This window comes from Oncorhynchus nerka, linkage group LG3, assembly GCF_034236695.1.
Source record: "Oncorhynchus nerka isolate Pitt River linkage group LG3, Oner_Uvic_2.0, whole genome shotgun sequence".
NCBI lineage: Eukaryota > Metazoa > Chordata > Actinopteri > Salmoniformes > Salmonidae > Oncorhynchus > Oncorhynchus nerka.
In genome coordinates this window covers 73,423,791-73,442,998 of record NC_088398.1, presented here as the reverse complement: position 1 = coordinate 73,442,998, position 19,208 = coordinate 73,423,791, and the positions used below count along the sequence as shown (strand labels likewise).

General features: G+C 43.2%; 2 protein-coding genes across 6 annotated transcripts in view; one reads left to right on the top strand and one right to left on the bottom strand.

The window, feature by feature from the left end:
* LOC115113362 (probable ubiquitin carboxyl-terminal hydrolase FAF-X) overlaps nt 1-8,974 on the bottom strand; it is an 81,083-nt gene extending 72,109 nt beyond the window's left edge. For all 5 annotated transcript variants that reach the window (XM_065015657.1, XM_029640918.2, XM_029640934.2 and 2 more), the window contains exon 1: nt 8,479-8,974. The gene's annotated coding sequence lies outside the window, so the exon portion shown is untranslated. The remainder of the gene's footprint in view (nt 1-8,478) is intronic.
* A 2,353-nt stretch (nt 8,975-11,327) lies between these two features.
* Nucleotides 11,328-19,208, top strand: part of LOC115113357 (mediator of RNA polymerase II transcription subunit 14-like) — a 48,455-nt gene continuing 40,574 nt past the window's right edge. The window contains exons 1-7 of the mRNA XM_029640904.2: nt 11,328-11,755; nt 12,041-12,067; nt 12,211-12,316; nt 12,572-12,745; nt 13,162-13,291; nt 14,530-14,658; nt 16,283-16,390. Of these exons, the coding sequence (XP_029496764.2) occupies nt 11,583-11,755; nt 12,041-12,067; nt 12,211-12,316; nt 12,572-12,745; nt 13,162-13,291; nt 14,530-14,658; nt 16,283-16,390 (847 nt within the window). The 5' untranslated portion in view covers nt 11,328-11,582. The remainder of the gene's footprint in view (nt 11,756-12,040; nt 12,068-12,210; nt 12,317-12,571; nt 12,746-13,161; nt 13,292-14,529; nt 14,659-16,282; nt 16,391-19,208) is intronic.

Sequence of the window (19,208 nt, the reverse complement as noted above, 5' to 3'; positions counted from 1 at the left end):
TCGGGTGCTGTAGGTGTCCTAGAGGGCAGGTAGTTTGCCCACAGTGATGCGTTGTGCAGACCTCACTACCCTCTGGAGTCTTGCGGTTGTGGACTGTGCGGTTACAGTACCAAGCGGTAATACAGCCCGACAGGTTGTGTATCTGTAAAAGTTTGAGGGTTTCAGGTGACAAGCCAAATTTCTTCAGCCTCCTGAGGTTGAAGAGGTGCTGTTGCGCCTTCTTTACCACACTGTCTGTGTGGGTGGACCATTTTAGTTTGTCAGTGATGTGTACGCTGAGGAACTTAACTTTCCACCTTCTCCACTGCTGTTCCATCCATGTGGATAGGGAGTGCTCCCTCTTCTGTTCACAAATATCTCCTTGTTTTGTTGACATTGAGTGAGAGGTTATTTTCCTGACACCACACTGAGTGCCATCACCTCCGCCCTGTAGGCTGTCGTTGTTGGTAATCAAGCCTACCACTGTAGACTCGTCTGCAAACTTGATAATTGAGTTGGAAGCGTGCCTGGCCACACAGTCTTGGGTGAACAGGGAGTACAGGAGAGAGCTGAGAATGCACCCTTGTGGGGAGTGGAGATGTTGTTTCCTACCTTCACCATCTGGGGGAAGCCAGTCCAGGACCCAGTTGCACAGGGCAGGGTCGAGACCCAGGGTCTCAAGCTTAATGATGTGCTTGGAGGGAACTACAGCGTTGAATGCTGAGGTGTAGTCAATGAACAGCATTCTGACATAGGTATTCCTCTTGTCCAGATGGGATAGGGCAGTGTGGTTGAGATGGCATCGTCTGTGGACCTATTGGAGCGGTAGGCAAATTGGAGTGGGTCTAGGGTGTCAGGTAGGGTGGAGGTGATATGATCCTTGACTAGTCTTTCAAAGCACTTCATGACGACAGAAGTGAGTGCTACGGGGCGATAGTCATTTAGTTCAGTTACCTTAGCTTTCTTGGGAACAGGAACAATGGTGGCCATCTTGAAGCATGTGTGGACAGCCGACTGGGATAGGGATTGATTGAATATGACTACTTCTATGTGTGCACGTCCTTACTCAACATTGAAAAGGAGTGCTCCAAACAAAAGACAATGACTACATTTTATTGACAACTCGTAAATGGAATTAAATAAACCAAAACAACTTGCTTCTCACAAGTGTAGCAAAGGTCGTACACTCTGGAAACAATGTGTCCACTCCAACAATGAAACCACGAAGACTGGAATAACATTGAATGCATCAAAAGAAATTACCGTAACCAACGTAACAAACAGTGCAGATGAGAAACTACAGGAATTAACAGTAAATGTACTACTGGTGATATACAGTGCATTCGGAAAGTATACAGTATCAGTCAAAATGTTGGACACCTAATTCAAGGATTTTCTACATGGTAGAATAATAGTGAAGACATCACAACAATGAAATAACACATATGGAATCATGTAGTAAGCAACAAAAAAAAGTGTTACACAAAACAAAATACATTTTATATTTGAGAATCATCAAACGAGTCACCATCTCCTTGATGACAGCTTTGCACACTTGGCACTCTCTCAACCAGATTAACCTGGAATGCTTTTCCAACAGTCTTGAAGGAGTTCCCACATATGCCGAGCGCTTGTTGGCTGCTTTTCCTTCACTCTGCGGTCCAACTCATCCCAAACACACTCAATTGGGTTGAGGTCGGGTGATTGTGGAGGGCAGGTCATCTGATGCAGCACTCCAGCACTCTCCTTCTTGGTCAAATAGCCCGTGCACAGCCTGGAGGTGTGTCGAGTCATTGACCTGTTGAAAAAGGTCCAAATGATACTCCCACTAAGCGCAAACCGCATGAGATGGCATATCGCTGCAGAATACTGTGGTAGCCATGCTGGTTAACTGTGCCTTGAATTGTAAATAAATCACGGACTGTCACCAGCAAAGCACCCCCACACCATCACACCTCCTCCTCCATGCTTCACGGTGGGAACAACACATGCAGAGAACATCCGTTCACCTACTCTGCGTCTCACAAAGACAAAGGTGAATTTGGACTCATCAGACCAAAGGCAGGATTTCCACAGATCTAATGTCCATTGCTTGTGTTTCTTGGCCCAAGCAAGTCTCTTCTTATTGGTGTCTTTTAGTAGTGGTTTCTTTGCAGCAATTCGACCATGAAGTCCCGATTCACAGAGTCTCCTCTGAAAAGTTGATGTTGAGATGTGTCTGTTACTTGAACTCTGTGAAGCATTTATTTGGGCTGCAATCTGAGGTGCAATCTGAATTGACGATTTCTGAGGCTGGTAACTCTAATAAATGTATCCTCTGCAGCAGAGGTAACTCTGGGTCTTCCTTTCCTGTGACGGTCCTCATGAGCCAGTTTCATCAGAGCGCTTGATGGTTTTTGCAACTGCACTTGAAGAAACTTCCAAAGTTCTTGAAATATTCCGGATTGACTGACCTTCATGTCTTAAAGTAATGATGGACTGTCGTTTCGCTTATTTGAGCGGTTCTTGCCATAATATGGACTTGGTCTTTTACCAAATAGGGCTATCTTCTGTATACCACCCCTAACTTGACACAACACAACTGACTGGCTCAAATGCATTGAGGAAAGTAATTCCACAAATTAACGTAAGGCACACCTGTTAATTGGAATGCATTCCAGGTGACTACCTCATGAAGCTGGTTGAGAGAATGCCATGAGTGTACAAAGCTGTCAAAGGCAAACGGTGGCCACTTTGAAGAATCTCAGATATAAAATAAATTGATTTGTTTAACACTTTTTGGTTACTACATGATTCCATGTGTGTTATTTCATAGTTTTGATGTCTTCACTATTATTCTACAATTTCGAAAATAGTAAAAATAAAGAAAAACCCTGGAATGAGAAGGTGTCCAAACTTTTGACTGGTACTGTTATATGTAAACGCTTGACTAAAACAATCTCGGTCAACCAACAGCCTGACGACCAAACAATTGACCAGTCAACTAATTTGGGTCAGCCCTAAAGTTTTTGCTAGCTTTCATGCCCATCTTCAATTCAAAAATACTGCTCATTGAAGCACAGTAATCCTTAGCTAGATGTGAAATAGGGCAAGTAATGCCTTCAAAAAATTGTTTTGTTTTTGCTTAGATTAATTCAGACAGTTTTGAGGCAGAAATGGGGTTTAGCAGATGATGTCACCTGATGGTAATATTTGTTAATGTTAGACACACTGGAGGTATAGGTTAGACCTTATACATCAGTGGGTTAGACAGCACATTATAGCCAAACTACTTTTGAACTATTCCATACCGTCAGTGCTGACGGTATCGACTTGTTGACGTCAGACAGTGTCATTGAAAAGCATGGAAGAGAATTGGAACATTCGTGTACTTCCTGAATTGACCCCAACCCTGCTAAATGCACATGAATTAATTGTAGTCCCGAATATTTTTTTATACACAAACAAGCAAAAGAACAGTTGTGGTTCAAGTCAAGCAAAATGACTGCCATGGAGTGTTACTTAAACAGGCTCATTCTGACAGTATAATGATCATCATACACGCAGCATAACTGGCATGCCAGCCAGCATGAAAAATGGTTAATAGCCAAGTGGATCATTGGCCTGCGTTTCAGTGCTTGTAATGACACTAACGTCAGGGCTCTGTTGATGGGTTCTCAACAGTGCCCTCCATTTGGAAGAATCAACCGCTTACAGTGGCCAAAAGCCACAAGACGGACACTCTTACAGTGGCCAAAAGCCACAAGACGGACACTCTTACAGTGGCCAAAAGCCACAAGACGGACACTCTTACAGTGGCCAAAAGCCACAAGACGGACACTCTTACAGTGGCCAAAAGCCACAAGACGGACACTCTTACAGTGGCCAAAAGCCACAAGACGGACACTCTTACAGTGGCCAAAAGCCACAAGACGGACACTCTTACAGTGGCCAAAAGCCACAAGACGGACACTCTTACAGTGGCCAAAAGCCACAAGACGGACACTCTTACAGTGGCCAAAAGCCACAAGACGGAAACTCTTACAGTGGCCAAAAGCCACAAGACGGAAACTCTTACAGTGGCCAAAAGCCACAAGACGGACACTCTTACAGTGGCCAAAAGCCACAAGACGGACACTCTTACAGTGGCCAAAAGCCACAAGACGGAAACTCTTACAGTGGCCAAAAGCCACAAGACGGACACTCTTACAGTGGCCAAAAGCCACAAGACGGAAACTCTTACAGTGGCCAAAAGCCACAAGACGGACACTCTTACAGTGGCCAAAAGCCACAAGACGGAAACTCTTACAGTGGCCAAAAGCCACAAGACGGACACTCTTACAGTGGCCAAAAGCCACAAGACGGACACTCTTACAGTGGCCAAAAGCCACAAGACGGACACTCTTACAGTGGCCAAAAGCCACAAGACGGACACTCTTACAGTGGCCAAAAGCCACAAGACGGAAACTCTTACAGTGGCCAAAAGCCACAAGACGGAAACTCTTACAGTGGCCAAAAGCCACAAGACGGAAACTCTTACAGTGGCCAAAAGCCACAAGACGGAAACTCTTGGTTTGTGCTTTGCTTATAAAAACAAAGGGTTAAGGATGGAAATCATCTGGGATGGATGGGGTTCATGTAAGACGACCGCACTCAGGTAATCCCCTGCACAATCCCATAGCAATGGCCATCAAGATATATCTCAAACGTTTTAGATTGAGCAATAACAAGCTAAACAAAACAATTGTTCAGTGACGAATCCCCAATCTAATATTCATCCAATTGAGATCAGAAGGAAAACCAAAAGAACTGGCCTAAGCACGTGACGCTGATATCATGAAAACTGTTAGGAGAGATTGGGAGCAGACGATGGATATCCAACGATGGAAATGTGACATACTGTACTTATTGCTCACTTTTCCTACTACCATAAGCCCCTGACCAGATGGAAACTTAACAGTTATTTTACAAACCACATATGCTGGAATTGGAAATTAATCATACACCATTTAGAGTTTAGTCTTATTCTTGACATGTACAGAGGTGGTGGAGGCACACAGTGTTTTAGGATTTGAACTCTGAACAGCATAAAGCAAAGACATCAACTTTCTCAGTTTCAGACAAGAGAGGGGATTTCCTCAAGTAACCATGGGATCGGTTGGCCAGGAAGCAGGAGATATATTTCTCATCCCTTTCGCTTTCACTCTCTTTTACGATTCTGTTCCAGACCAACACAGAATGTCTGGATGAAATACAAATGTATGCTTTTTCCCCCTCTGTCTTTGCAAAAACTGTTCAATCACTTAGCGATATAAAATATACTTCCTTGAACAAAAAAAAGCCAAAATCAGCTGCATCTTTATCAAAATATATAGTTTCAATATCTAGCCTATAGAAACGCAAAGCCTCAACTTCATATAAAGTCTATGAGAAAGTCATCACCATAAATTCTATTCTCCCTCCAGCTCAAAGGTACAATCTGGTTTATAACCACACCATGCACACTGAGCTTGTATGTCCCAACAAAGGCCAACCGCAGTTCCAGAAGACACAAAGGCCATAAGGATGAGTATTATTAACTCTCTCTGTCCTCTCCACCCAGCTTCAAGCCTGGGTAGCGTTCAGTCTGGTGTAACCGATGTGAAATGGCTAGCTAGTTAGCGGGTGTGTGCGCTAATAGAGTTTCAATCGGTGATGTCACTCGCTTTTGTGGAGCGATGGGTAACGATGCTTCAAGGGTGGCTGTTGTTGATGTGTGCAGAGGGTCCCTGGTTCGAGCCCAGGTAGGGGCGAGGAGAGGGACGGAAGCTAAACTGTTACACTGGCACAACACTACAATAGAAATATATTGAGTAGAATAGATATACATTCCTCTCTTTGACATGACGAGTAGAGAATTATGTCTGATGATATATTCATGGCATTTCTATCTGCAAAGTTCAGTATGTTGCATCCTCCTGAACACATATGTGGCTGCAAGGACGACCCCAGTCTTGCCTGGCAGAGAGACAATATGACTGGAAATCCAATCCACCCCAGTTCGGAACAAGAGGGTTTGATCATGTATTCCCGACACATGATATTTCCTTCATAGGCCTTGATCTATTCGGCGACATATTTAAATGGTTGGGTCTGGCAATGGACTGGCTGTGACTAAGTTTGTGATGTCATTAAAGAAACCACCGCAGCTGTGCTGTTCTGGTAGAGCTGGAGAGCTCTGGGTGTGCTCGCATCCGTGCGAGTTCTCTGATCAACACCTGGCTGCTTTACTCTTTGATGTTAGGTAGCTATAATGAGATACTTGTTGTTTTTTTTAAATGATTGAGAACAGCTTTATCATTCCAGAGAGGACATTGGTAACATGATAATTCAACACAAAACTAAACTCAGATTCAAGCCCTGCAAAACACAATCTGATCAAACAGTGATTAGGTGCAACCCTAAAAGCCACTAAAAGTGATTCTGCTGATATGTCATCTTCAGGAGATGCCTGGGTGTGATAGTAGTAGGTCTACATTTTTTTATCTGCAGCACTGTGTTCACATTTGTATCCATCTGCTAGTGGTGAATTCAGTAACTTAACAAATTGAGTGAACTTTTGAGGTACTGAAACTGAGACATTTCCTGTCCTTAAGCAGGTGGCCACTGGCGTCAGAAACATGCCATTAAAATGCTTCTACTGCAGGACATTCCCTAGAGAGCCCAGCTCAAAACCACACTATTGAGTAGGCTACAGTTGGATCCCCATAAGTGATGAATGCATTTAGCCACTGCTAATTAAGCGACAGCATATTGCACAAAGAAAACACCAGTCAGTCAGTGATCATTCCTTCTAAATCAGTAACTGCGAATTGAAAATGATACCATACCGAATGGCATTGTGAAACAAGGGAGGTCATCCTCTGTTCAACATCCTTCAGCCTCTAACTGGATGACTAGCTAATAACACAAATACTGTTGCGGCCTGTCGGGCTAGCTAGCTCTTTAAACATCACTGGCTGGCTATGTCATGTGAAATGGGCCTTGAATTACAGCTGTATCCCGAATGACAGGGGCCACTAGACAGTATGGGCCAAACCTGAGAGTTCAGCCCTAAATCACTCAGAAACAAGCTATGTCCATGACATTGGAGGTGACATATATATATATATATATATATATGCCATTGATCTAGCTGATTAGCCATTTATATTTCTTCCAGCACTCTGATAAGATCACTATGAAAACAGTCACTGACTAACGTTAGTTAGCATTTTGCAAGGATGTTGTTGGCAAGTAAGTTAATTGACAGGCAATAGATTTCGCATTCGTTTACAAGTTTTTAAAAATAAATGATATATCATATCACAGGTGACCAAACAGGTCCATGATTCTGTAGCAACATCTTCATCTTTGCTAGCTACTTAAAATACATCCAACACGGGTGTATCTGTCAACTTGGCTAGAGAGCTAGCTACTGTAGTTCGCTAACGTAACGTTGGGTTGGCTGTGTGATCTGCTTGCATTCATCATCAAGGAAATTAAGATCGTATTCCAAAATCAGAAATGTCATATCATTACACTTCGAAATATCAAGACAATAAAATGTGGTAAAAACAGCTAGGTTGCTAAATTGGAAGCTAGCTAGCCAACAACAACCGTATTAAGTCTGATATCGCAGTGCGATCCGTCACTTGAAGGCCTAGTTTCCAAGCGCAGTTTTCCAGGCCTTTTCCTACCAAGCAACTGTAACCGTTGATACAAATTCATTAGGGTAGTTGTAGAAGGTAGCTGGATATCTGGCAAGATTTCGACACATACTACGAATTCATCGTTTTGAAACATTTGCATTTCAGCAGACAATGCGCTAACGTTTGCTAGTTAAGGAGCAGGCCGCGCAACCACGACAATAGTCAGATGTTTTATTGTGCTTCTCGCTAACCTTTATAACTCCTCTAGTCAACATGGACAAGTTAGCTAGCTAGGCGTATCTACAGTTGTCACGGCGCGACATTTCTGGATTTAACCCCCATCAAAACAACTCAGACATCTGGTTCAGGGGTGGGGAACCGCCTGTCATTACGTTAACTAGCTAAAGAGCTCGACAGCTAATTGAAACGTCAACTAGTTAGCTGATATCGACCCGGCTTTCAATAACGTTAATGTTCACGAGCTAGCTAACTGTTAGTTAACCGTTAGTTTAGCTAGCCAACTCCACATTGACTTGTTTCCCCCTGTCAGTGGGTGAGTCAGACAGTAACTTGGTAAACTTAACGTACAGTAGCTAACTACGTTAGCTACCTTATCTATTCTGGCAGAACTAATAACATTACTTAGACAGCCAGCTAGCTAACATTCTCCAATCCAAGTTAAAAATGATTTAATGATTAACGACGCGAATCATCGTATTTCAGTCCAAGACATTTCTAACAAAATGAATAACGTTAGAGCTAGCTAACGTTACCAAGTCAGCTGCCATTACCCGCATCCGCCAGCTGATGTTAACAGTGCAAGCTAACGTTAGTTGCTATAACCACTTACCAGGAATTTGATAGGACTTCTCTATTAACGAGCTACTCCAGCCTTGACGAGTGTGTCGTTGTTTATTACATAAATGTGCCCTATATCTTGCTATTTCATTTGATGCTCTGTCAGTTAGAATAATCTGGTTCCTCGGTTGTTGTTTTTTTCTGTCAGCTCTTGGGTGTTTTTCCTGCGTCACCAGCGCGCTAACAGCCCCACCAAGTCTATCTAGAGACTAGCGGATCTCTTGTCAGTTCGGTCCTAGCCAGTCAGTCACAACTTGCCGCTAGTGAACTGCTTCAATATGGCGGAAGCGCAGTCCTGAACAACGTGAAAACAGATGTCAAACGGTTTTCCCGAACTCTAAATGTTAGCATTAGTTAACGAGCCAACTAGCTATTCTGTGGAGAACAACTTCGCAAATGGAACCTGTGCTGAATGGTAACAAAAAATCAATACAATGTAGAATAGGTGGTTGACTCCAACCCCGATATTGGTTTCCCTTATCCAGGATTTTCTTCAACTCCCATACTCATTGCTTGCTGAATCAAAATGGGTTTTTGTAGGACTACATATCGCCTCCTGCTGTCATGGATCTGTTGAGTCTGTCAGTCAGACATTCTATAACAAACATTTATCAGTGTGCAATGGATACATATGATCTATCATAAATGGTGTATTATTGGGCGCCTAAGACAGTGTATATTTCAGTTGGCCAAGGAGCAAAACCAAAGTTCTGTTCAAATACCAGTAGGAGTGCACATCCCTTCCTCCAAAATGAGACCCCTTCTAGGGGTAGGCGGGTCCCCTTTGCCCTTCCCTAGAGAGGTAGCCCTTCCCAACACTTCTCTGTAGAACTGTGAGGAGGGTGCTGGTCTGCCAACTGATAGACATATGAGGAGGGGTCAGGTTACTAATCTTAGTCTCTCTGGGAACATAGAAAAAGATTAAACAGAATACTCAAAGGCTTAAAGTCCAGTGTCATTTGGTTAAGATCAGAGACCTGCACAGTACCAGGGGAGTGGATATGAATGAATGAACTATGAACTACTGTTGGGAGACTGCAGAGAGACAGAGACACAGCGAGAGAGAGAGAGAGAGAGATATTATTGTATATTATCTACCTCACTTGCTTTGGCAATGTTAACACATGTTTCCCATGCCAATAAAGTCCCTTGAATTGAATAGAGAGAGAGTGAGAGAGAGGAGAGAGGAGAGAGGGAGAGAGAAAGGGCGCTCAACTGCTGACTCACTGGACAGCCATAGTCCAGCGGCTAAAGTGGGATTAACCCCTGCACACACATTTCCCATCTAGACTATATATATATGTGTGTGTGTGTGTTCGTGCAAGTGTGTACGTGTTTGTGTGTGTGTGTGTTTCTAGCACTTTCCCTTTATCTCACCTTTTGTGCATTGACCCTCATGCCCTTCATCTGTCCTGTCAGTGGTTTGAAATGACAGCAAGGGCAAAGCTGTTCTTGAAATCTACAAGGAGGTGAAAAACTCTGGTAAAGTCATACTCTGACCATATACTGTTTTCTCTGTTCTCCCCAGAGCTGTCACAATTCCAGACAAGGCATCCATGTAACGCAATAATAGTTTGACAAAAAAAAGACGATTGACACTTGTTTGGTTCACAGTAAGATTCTGTGTTAATGTTTTGATTCCCATGTTATTTTGCAGGCATGCCATATTGACATAAAGCTACGTATCATTGTGCAAAAGGGAAAAGAAAAGGAATGGAAAAGTAATTCCTATGACCTGCCTCTGGGAATTGAGGAGTCAGCAGGTATTCCAATCAGAATTCCACCCTAATACTTTTACCATTGACTCTGGCGCTGCCAACATAATCTATGGCTTGAATTGTTTTTCTTAACCAGCCATTCAGGTCCATTGGGAGTTGAAATGTATCAAATCGTATACTGAAGTTTAATTACATTTATTTGACAGGGACAATGCACATCAATCCTCAAATATATAATATGTACACCAGTATCTATTTGCTTTGTCCTTTATCAGGGACAAATAAGGTCTATCAGTCCAGTGGTGGAAAAAGTACCCAATTGTCATACTTGAGTAAAAGTAGTGGTACCTTAATTGAAAATTACTTAACTAAAAGTGAGTCACCCAGTAAAATTCTACTTGAGTAAAGGTATTTGCTTTTAAATATACTTAAGTATTAAAAGTAAATGTAATTGCAAGTATCAAGTATCAAAAGTAAAAGCACAAGTATAAATAATTCCAAATTGCTTATATTAACCAAACGGCACATTTAAAAAAAATTGATTTAAACACAATTTCCTTAGCATTCAACATGTAATGTGTACTTTTCGGTGTCAGGTAATATGTATGGAGTAAAAAGTACATTATTTTCTTTAGGAAATCTGTGAAGTAAAAGTTGTCAAAATTATAAATAGTAAAGTAATGAACAGATACCCCCCAAAAACGACTTAAGTAGTACTTTAAAGTATTTTTACTTAAGTACTTTACTCCACTGTATCTGTCTGTCATATGATCTGTCTAACTAACTAAAATGGCATGCACCATTTCCAGTACGAAATGACAGGAGGACATATTATAAAAGCCGAATAGACATTATAAATGTGGTGGATGTTTCAAACTACGAGGAAAATATTTTATGTACTTAAAATACCACTGATTGGTTACATTTATTATTGCTCACAGAACTACTGGCGCTGATCAGGGGCCAGTTTGATTGTTTATTGCCTGAACTAATTGACAAAAACCTAGTGAATGAACACTGATCCTGGGACAGCAGAGTAAACACTAGCGACTCCTTTCGTTTGGTTATGTTAATGATTGTTTCTCCAGTCCATGAAATCCGTCTACGGGTATTCCCTTCCACCTTACCGTGATCACTTCCCGTCAGACAGTAAAGATGGCGGTTGAACAGCATTGAATATGTTCTGTAATAAGCCATTAAAACGCGGGTATTTGCCAATGTTTCAATGGGGCGAAGACGCCGAGCCCCTACTTAATAATTACGTCGCGCGAAATGATATAGAATATGTGTAACATTTATTCCAGTTTGAAGTAATTGCGAGTCGATAGTTAAAAAAAATTTCGGTCTCCATCGGTGGAGCTTTCCTTGTTATTTTAAAATGGCTCCAGTGCAGATTGGATCAGATGGGCAACTGGTCCCTATCGGAGGTCCCACCTCGGCCACCCAACCACCTTCTTCCGGACCCCAGGCGACGCAAGGGGTCCGGCTGAGCCTGCTGATTGAGTTTCTCCTGCAGAGGACCTACCATGAAATCACCCTGTTGGGTGAACTGTAAGTAGCTAATGACGAGACGCCGTCAAGTGCGCTGTTGATGTTGACTCTTGTTATATCTGATCCAGGTGGCTCAAAATAGTGGTTATGATGTGTTTTGTTTCATGGCAAAGCGATTGGAAAGTAGATAGTTGTGCATGTAGCCTACTTGGAATCTTTTCTTTCAACCATTTATTTCACCCGTGCGTCCATATTAATTGAGATTTCTTTATTTTCTGTGTTCATATGGTGTGGTAAAATTATGTTGTCTGAAAGTTACCCATAATGTTTCTGTCCTTCTTGCAGTCTACCCAGAAAAACAGACATGGAAAGGTAAGTGTGTCTCGGTGTGCTCACTGATGAAATTGACTTGTCAAAATGGGAATGTTGTGTTGTATGTGACAGGCACCTTTTTGCCTATTTGACCATTGGTGCCGATGAGTATGAAAACTTTTCTACTGTACTGTTTCTGACAGAAAAATCGAGATCGTTCAGTTTTCTAGTCGGACCAGGCAGCTGTTTGTTCGTCTCCTTGCCCTGGTGAAATGGGCCAGCAACGCTGGGAAGGTGGAAAAGTGTGCGGTATGTAAGCAAGACTACAGTACTCTACTACACCAATCATATTCTCACAGTGGGCATACACAACCAGATACTAGATTGAGTTATGCACATACAAGTCCAACCGTCTCACAATTTTTCCCACTGATATCAATGTTTATGTAAAAGTTTGAGTTAGGCCTACTTGCACATTATTCAAATTAGAACTACTTAGTAGTCATTAACAGTCGTAAGCTAACCTGACCTCTAACCCCTAACCTCCGGTTTCCACGGAAACAGATGATCTCCAGCTTCCTGGACCAGCAGGCCTTCTTGTTTGTGGACACGGCTGACAGGCTGGCATCGCTGGCGAGGGACGCCCTGGTGCACGCACGCCTGCCCAGCTTTGCCATCCCGTTTGCCATTGATGTGCTCACCACCGGCTCATACCCGCGCCTGCCCACCTGCATACGAGTAAGACACCCCTAACTGGTCTGTGTTGTCCATCTTTCTGTTATTTATTCTTATTGTATTGGTGTCTTTTGGCCTCTTGACTAGGCCTCTTTATTATAAATGAGAGCTGGTTCTCTGTTGACTTGCCTGGTTAAGTAGTGCTCACTGGTCAAATAGAATGAGGCGTCTGATACCTCTGTGTTTATTAGCTACTGTAGCTGAAGTAGCCATGGTGACTGCCTGGTTTAGCCAGCAATTTTGTCCTTCATGTACTCTGTACTCTTCGTTTGTGTGCATGATGTACATATGTGCACAAACACATAAACCCTTAGTGGGTTACCACCATCTAGACGGGAGTGTGGAATAGGAACGGAGAAATCTGAAGCCCTATTTGAGCCAGTGCATTGACAGCTGTGTGTGTGTGTGTGTGTGTGTAGGATAAAATCATTCCTCCAGATCCCATCACTAAAGTGGAGAAACAGACAACCCTGAACCAGCTCAATCAGATCCTGCGACATCGTCTTGTCACAACAGACCTACCACCTCAGCTAGCCAACCTCACCGTGGGTAAGAAACACACACGCACAGCCACACACGCACAACCACACACATACACACACACACAGGGTTCCATTGAAATCCTTGGACGGGCCACTAAGGCATCCCGAAAAAACACTTAAGTTCAAACAGTGTAAAAAAAAATAAAAAAATAAATTGTGGACACTCCTTCAAATGAGTGGATCCGTCCATTTCAGTTACACCCATTGTTGACAGGTGTATAAAATCGAGCACACAGCCATGCAATCTTCATAGACAAACATTGGCAGTAGAATGGCCCGTACTGAAGAGCTCAGTGACTTTCAATGTGGCACCGTCATAGGATGCCACCTTTCCAACAAGTCAGTTTGTTAAATTGTTGTCATGCTAGAGCTGCCCCTGTCAACTGTAAGTGCTGTTATTGTGAATTGGAAGCATCTAGGAGCAACAACGGCTCAGCCGCGAAGTGGTAGGCCACACAAGCTCACAGAACGGAACCGCCGAGTGCTGAAGCGCGTATTGCATATAAATTCTCCTTGGTTGCAACACTCAATACCGAGATCCAAACTGCTTCTGGAAGCAACGTCAGCACAAGAACTGTTCATCGGGAGCTTCATGAAATGGGTTTCCATGTCCGATCAGCCGCACACAAGCCTAAAATCACAATGCCAAACATCGATGTAAAGCTCACCTCCATTAGAATCTGGAGGGGTGGAAACGCATTCTCTGGAGTTCGGCGAATGGGAAGAGGACGCTGCCTTACACCTTTGGGATGAATTGGAACGCAGTCTGCGAGCCAGAGCTATTCGCCCAACATCAGTGCCCAACCTCACTGATGCTGTTGTGACTGAAGTCCCCGCAGTAATGTATTGATTTAGCTATTATGTTTGCTCGAAAGATCACAGCATTAGCAATGGCAAAATGCATAGAATAAGAAATTAGCATTAAAACTGCAAAATATTCTCTCAGTTCCATGGGAGACTATGTGGAATTTTAGTAAATTGGCTTTAAAAATAAAACAATTCCACTCCGGTCCATGGAGAAATGTGTTGAATTGCAGAGAATTTGCTTTAATATTCTAAAAGTTCTCTACACCATTAAATCCAGCGGAGCCCCCAAGGGGTGGACCACGCCCCTTTTTTTGTTCCAGGAAGTAAAAAAACTACTCCCACACAAAGCTGGCCAACCTCTCCATGGGTAAACATCACACAGCAAGACAGTTTCTGACTATTGAAATGGTGGCAACCATTATGTATTGTGTGTTGTAGTTAACGGGCGTGTGAAGTTCCGCGTTGAGGGGGAGTTTGAGGCCACTTTGACAGTGATGGGGGATGACCCAGATATTCCCTGGAGACTCTTGAAGCTGGAGATACTGGTGGAGGACAAGGAGACTGGAGGTAAGATACACAACACCTGAAAGACCACACACCAAACACACAGAAATCAATGCTAACACACCAATCTAGGATTAGAGCTAATCTAGGTTTATAATTAATCAGAGATGTGTTCCACCACTTTATTTTTTAAATCTTAATCAGTCAATCTAACGGTTTTAAACTATTATTAGTGACATTTTACACCGAAATATGAGGTATTTCGTGAGTTGAAACTAAGTAGCTAGCCTACCTGACAAATGATGCCACAAAGTTGCTGTTCTTTGATAAAATAATAACAATGTAACGTTAGAACTACTGCAACTCCATTGTGAAAGGTTATCATGGGTTGGCTAATTTTTTTATAGAATCCGTTATTTGCCAGTACTAGACAGAAAACAAATTTGTTAGCTAATGTTAGCTGACAGAGAACAAATTTGTTAGCTAACGTTAGCTACTGTAGCTAGCTAGTTTATAAACCAAGCTAGCTAGCACCCAATATTATTTAGCCATTTATTATCTGTCAGCTCGCCACCTTATCATGGCATGTCAACGAAGTTCAAATTTCTCCGCTTGTCGGCGCTGATGGAGGAATTTAGTACCGTACTGGAGGATAAAAAGACAGACAACACAACTGTCAAAAAGAAGCTAGACACCTGGGACATTTTATGCGATAAATGTAATGGCTCGACACAGGTTAAAGAGAAGAGGGACACAAATTGGATGAAAGCGTGCTGGAGTTTTTCTTAAAGCAAGAGCTAAAAAGGATTCAGCAGAGGAGGGGCGGGGGCTATTTCAGACCTGAGCCGGAGGGGGGGCCTCCGTCCAAGGGAATTGATCCTATCACCCAGAAAATATGCGAGATGATTCCCCAGCAGTTTGCCCCTCTCCATAACCGCTATGATGACGACGGACAACTTGACCCACCAATATTTAGTAAGCATAAATAACTGGTAAATATCTGCCAATAAGGTAAATATCTGCCAATAATGCAAGTTAAAACTAGCGTTAACACTACTTCACTACAATGTCAACGTTATCAGGCCCATTACAGCATGTTGCATAAAATCATCATTCGTACCAAGGCTGGGCATAAACTCCAATTTAATTGTTGTACAAAATGGGCACGTAAATAGCCAACTAATAATTATCATAAAACTCAACAGGATTAAACCTGTCTCTAATTATTCTCAGAGGAACTCTCCACAGAAGATATGCTGCCCATTTTATTAGTTAAACCACCTCAAGTGGCAGTTTAGAATTGCTCTCCAATCTAAATGATTTGTTAACAGGCTTAAAATTAATCTGCGTTTAAAGTGAAAATTGTATTTAAATTAAGTCCTTCCTCTAATCTAACTAGATTAAATTAAATCTAGGTTTAACATTTGATGCAGCAAGATTAATAGACACATCTTGATTTAGCCCAGTTTAAGAGTTAATCCATATTGGGGCAACCCATCCCCACTGTACAACTCTCACCAACTTGATCTACTGTAGATTATAATTATTCTGGTCCTGATGCGCAGGAGGAATCATGAATGAAAAATGCAGCCAGCACTCGCAAATAAACTAATTAGATTGCTTTCTCTTTTTCACCATCCTCTATTTTGAATATTTTCCCCTCTATCCTCCCCCCGCCTCCTTCCAGATTGCAGAGCTCTTGTCCACAGTGTGCAGGTGAACTTCATCCATGAGCTGGTGCAGTCGCGCCTGTTTGCAGACGAGAAACCACTGCAGGACATGTACAGCTGCCTGCGTATCCTTTCTGTGTGTGTGAGCGCGCACGCTGTTTCTGTGCAGACAGTGGGCTCAGGGCCAAGTCTGGCTTGAGCTGCTGCAGTGTGTGTGTGCGCACGTACTGTATTGACTGGCAGTGACCATGCATACAACAGGCTCAGACACCAACAGCATTGCAATGGTCGAGGCCTTGGGGTCAGGGACATGCTGCAGCCAACAGCCACACAATGTCTTTCAGTTCATCAGGTTCCATGAACCAAGCAGAAATATTTACATTTCATATGCTATTTAGTGTGAATTGAGAATGTAATCCAACACATGCACACACACACATTCAAGATTGAGAGAGAACAAGGGGTGTAGTGTTATGGGCCTACATCTGTTGCCCAGTGGGAAATGTGGACCTGGGACAATGTTCAAGATGGTCGTAGTTATGGCAGAACTGCATCTGGCAACCCCCAGCTGCTGCTAATTACCCTCCTATGTTTTCATGGCACTGTCTATCAAGATAATGTGGTTATCATCAAATCAAATGTATTTATATAGCCCTTCTAACATCAGCTGATATCTCAAAGTGCTGTACAGAAACCCAGCCTAAAACCCCAAACAGCAAGCAATGCAGGTGTAGAAGCACGGTGGCTAGGAAAAACTCCCTAGAAAGGCCAAAACCTAGGAAGAAACCTAGAGAGGAACCAGGCTATGTGGGGTGGCCAGTCCTCTTCTGGCTGTGCCGGGTGGAGATTATAACAGAACATGGCCAAGATGTCCAAATTTTCAAAAATGACCAGCATGATCAAATAATAATAATCACAGTAGTTGTCGAGGGTACAACAAGTCAGCACCTCAGGAGTAAATGTCAGTTGGCTTTTCATAGCCGATCATTAAGAGTATCTCTACCGCTCCTGCTGTCTCTAGAGAGTTGAAAAGAGCAGGTCTGGGACAGGTAGCACGTCCGGTGAACAGGTCAGTGTTCCATAGCCGCAGGCAGAACAGTTGAAACTGGAGCAGCAGCACAGCCAGGTGGACTGGGGACAGCAAGGAGTCATCATGCCAGGTAGTCCTGGGGCATGGTCCTAGGGCTCAGGTCCTCAGAGAGAGAGAGAATGAGAGAGAGCATACTTAAATTCACACAGGACACAGGATAAGACAGGAGAAGTACTCCAGATATAACAGACTGACCCTAGCTCCCCCGACACATAAACTACTGCAGCATGAATACTGGAGGCTGAGACAGGGGGGGTCAGGAGAGACCGTGGCCCCATCTGATGATACCCCCGAAAGGGCCAAACAGGCAGGACCCACTTTGCCAAAGCACAGCCCCCACACCACTAGAGGGATATCTTCAACCACCAACTTACCATCCTGATACAAGGCCGAGTATAGCCCACAAAGATCTCCGCCACAGCACAACCCAAGGGGGGCGCCAACCCAGACAGGAAGATCACGTCAGTGACTCAACCCACTCAAGTGATGCACCCCTCCTAGGGACGGCATGGAAGAGCACCAGTGACTCAGCCCCTGTAGTAGGGTTAGAGGCAGAGAATCCCAGTGGAGGGGAACCGGCCAGGCAGAGACAGCAAGGGCGGTTCGTTGCTCCAGTGCCTTTCCGTTCACCTTCACACTCCTGGGCCAGACTACACTCAATCATAGGACCCACTGAAGAGATGAGTCTTCAATAAAGACTTAAACGTTGAGACCGAGTGTGCGTCTCTCACATGGGTAGGCAGCCCATTCCATAAAAATGGAGCTCTATAGGAGAAAGCCCTGCCTCCAGCTGTTTGCTTAGAAATTCTAGGGACAATTAGGAGGCCTGCGTCTTGTGACCGTAGCGTACGTGTAGGTATGTACGGCAGGACCAAATCGGAAAAATGGGTAGGACCAAGCCCATGTAATGCTTTGTAGGTTAGCAGTAAAACCTTGAAATCAGCTCTTGCCTTAACAGGAAGCCAGTGTAGGGAGGATAGCACTGGAGTAATATGATCACAATTTTTGGTTCTAGTTAGGATTCTAGCAGCCGTATTTAGTTTATTTAGTGCTTTATCCGGGTAGCCGGAAAGTAGAGCATTGCAGTAGTCTAACCTAGAAGTAACAAAAGCGTGGATTCATTTTTCTGCATCATTTTTGGTCAGAAAGTTTCTGATTTTTGCAATGTTACGTAGATGGAAAAAAGCTGTCCTTGGAAACAGTCTTGATATGTTCGTCAAAAGAGATCAAGGTCCAGAGTAACGCCGAGGTCCTTCAGTTTTATTTGAGACGACTGTACAACCATCAAGATTAATTGTCAGATTCAACAGAAGATCTCTTTGATTCTTGGGACCTAGAACAAGCATCTCTGTTTTGTCCGAGTTTAAAAGTAGAACGTTTGCAGCCATCCACTTCCTTATGTCTGAAACACAGGCTTCTAGCGAGGGCAATTTTGGGGCTTCACCATGTTTCATTGAAATGTACAGCTGTGTGTCATCCGCATAGCAGTGAAAGTTAACATTATGTTTTCGAATGACATCCCCAAGAGGTAAAATATATAGTGAAAACAATAGTGGTCCTAAAACAGAACCTTGAGGAACACCGAAATTTACAGTTGATTTGACAGAGGACAAACCATTCACAGAGACAAACTGATATATTTTCGACAGATAAGGGACCAATTTGGGTTTCCAATCTCTCCAAAATAATGTGGTGGTCGATGGTATCAAAAGCAGCACTAAGGTCTAGGAGCACGAGGACGGATGCAGAGCCTCCGTCTGACGCCATTAAAAGGTAATTTACCGCCTTCACAAGTGCAGTCTAAGTGCTATGATGGGGTCTAAAACCACAAATACATTGTTTGTCTTCAGGAA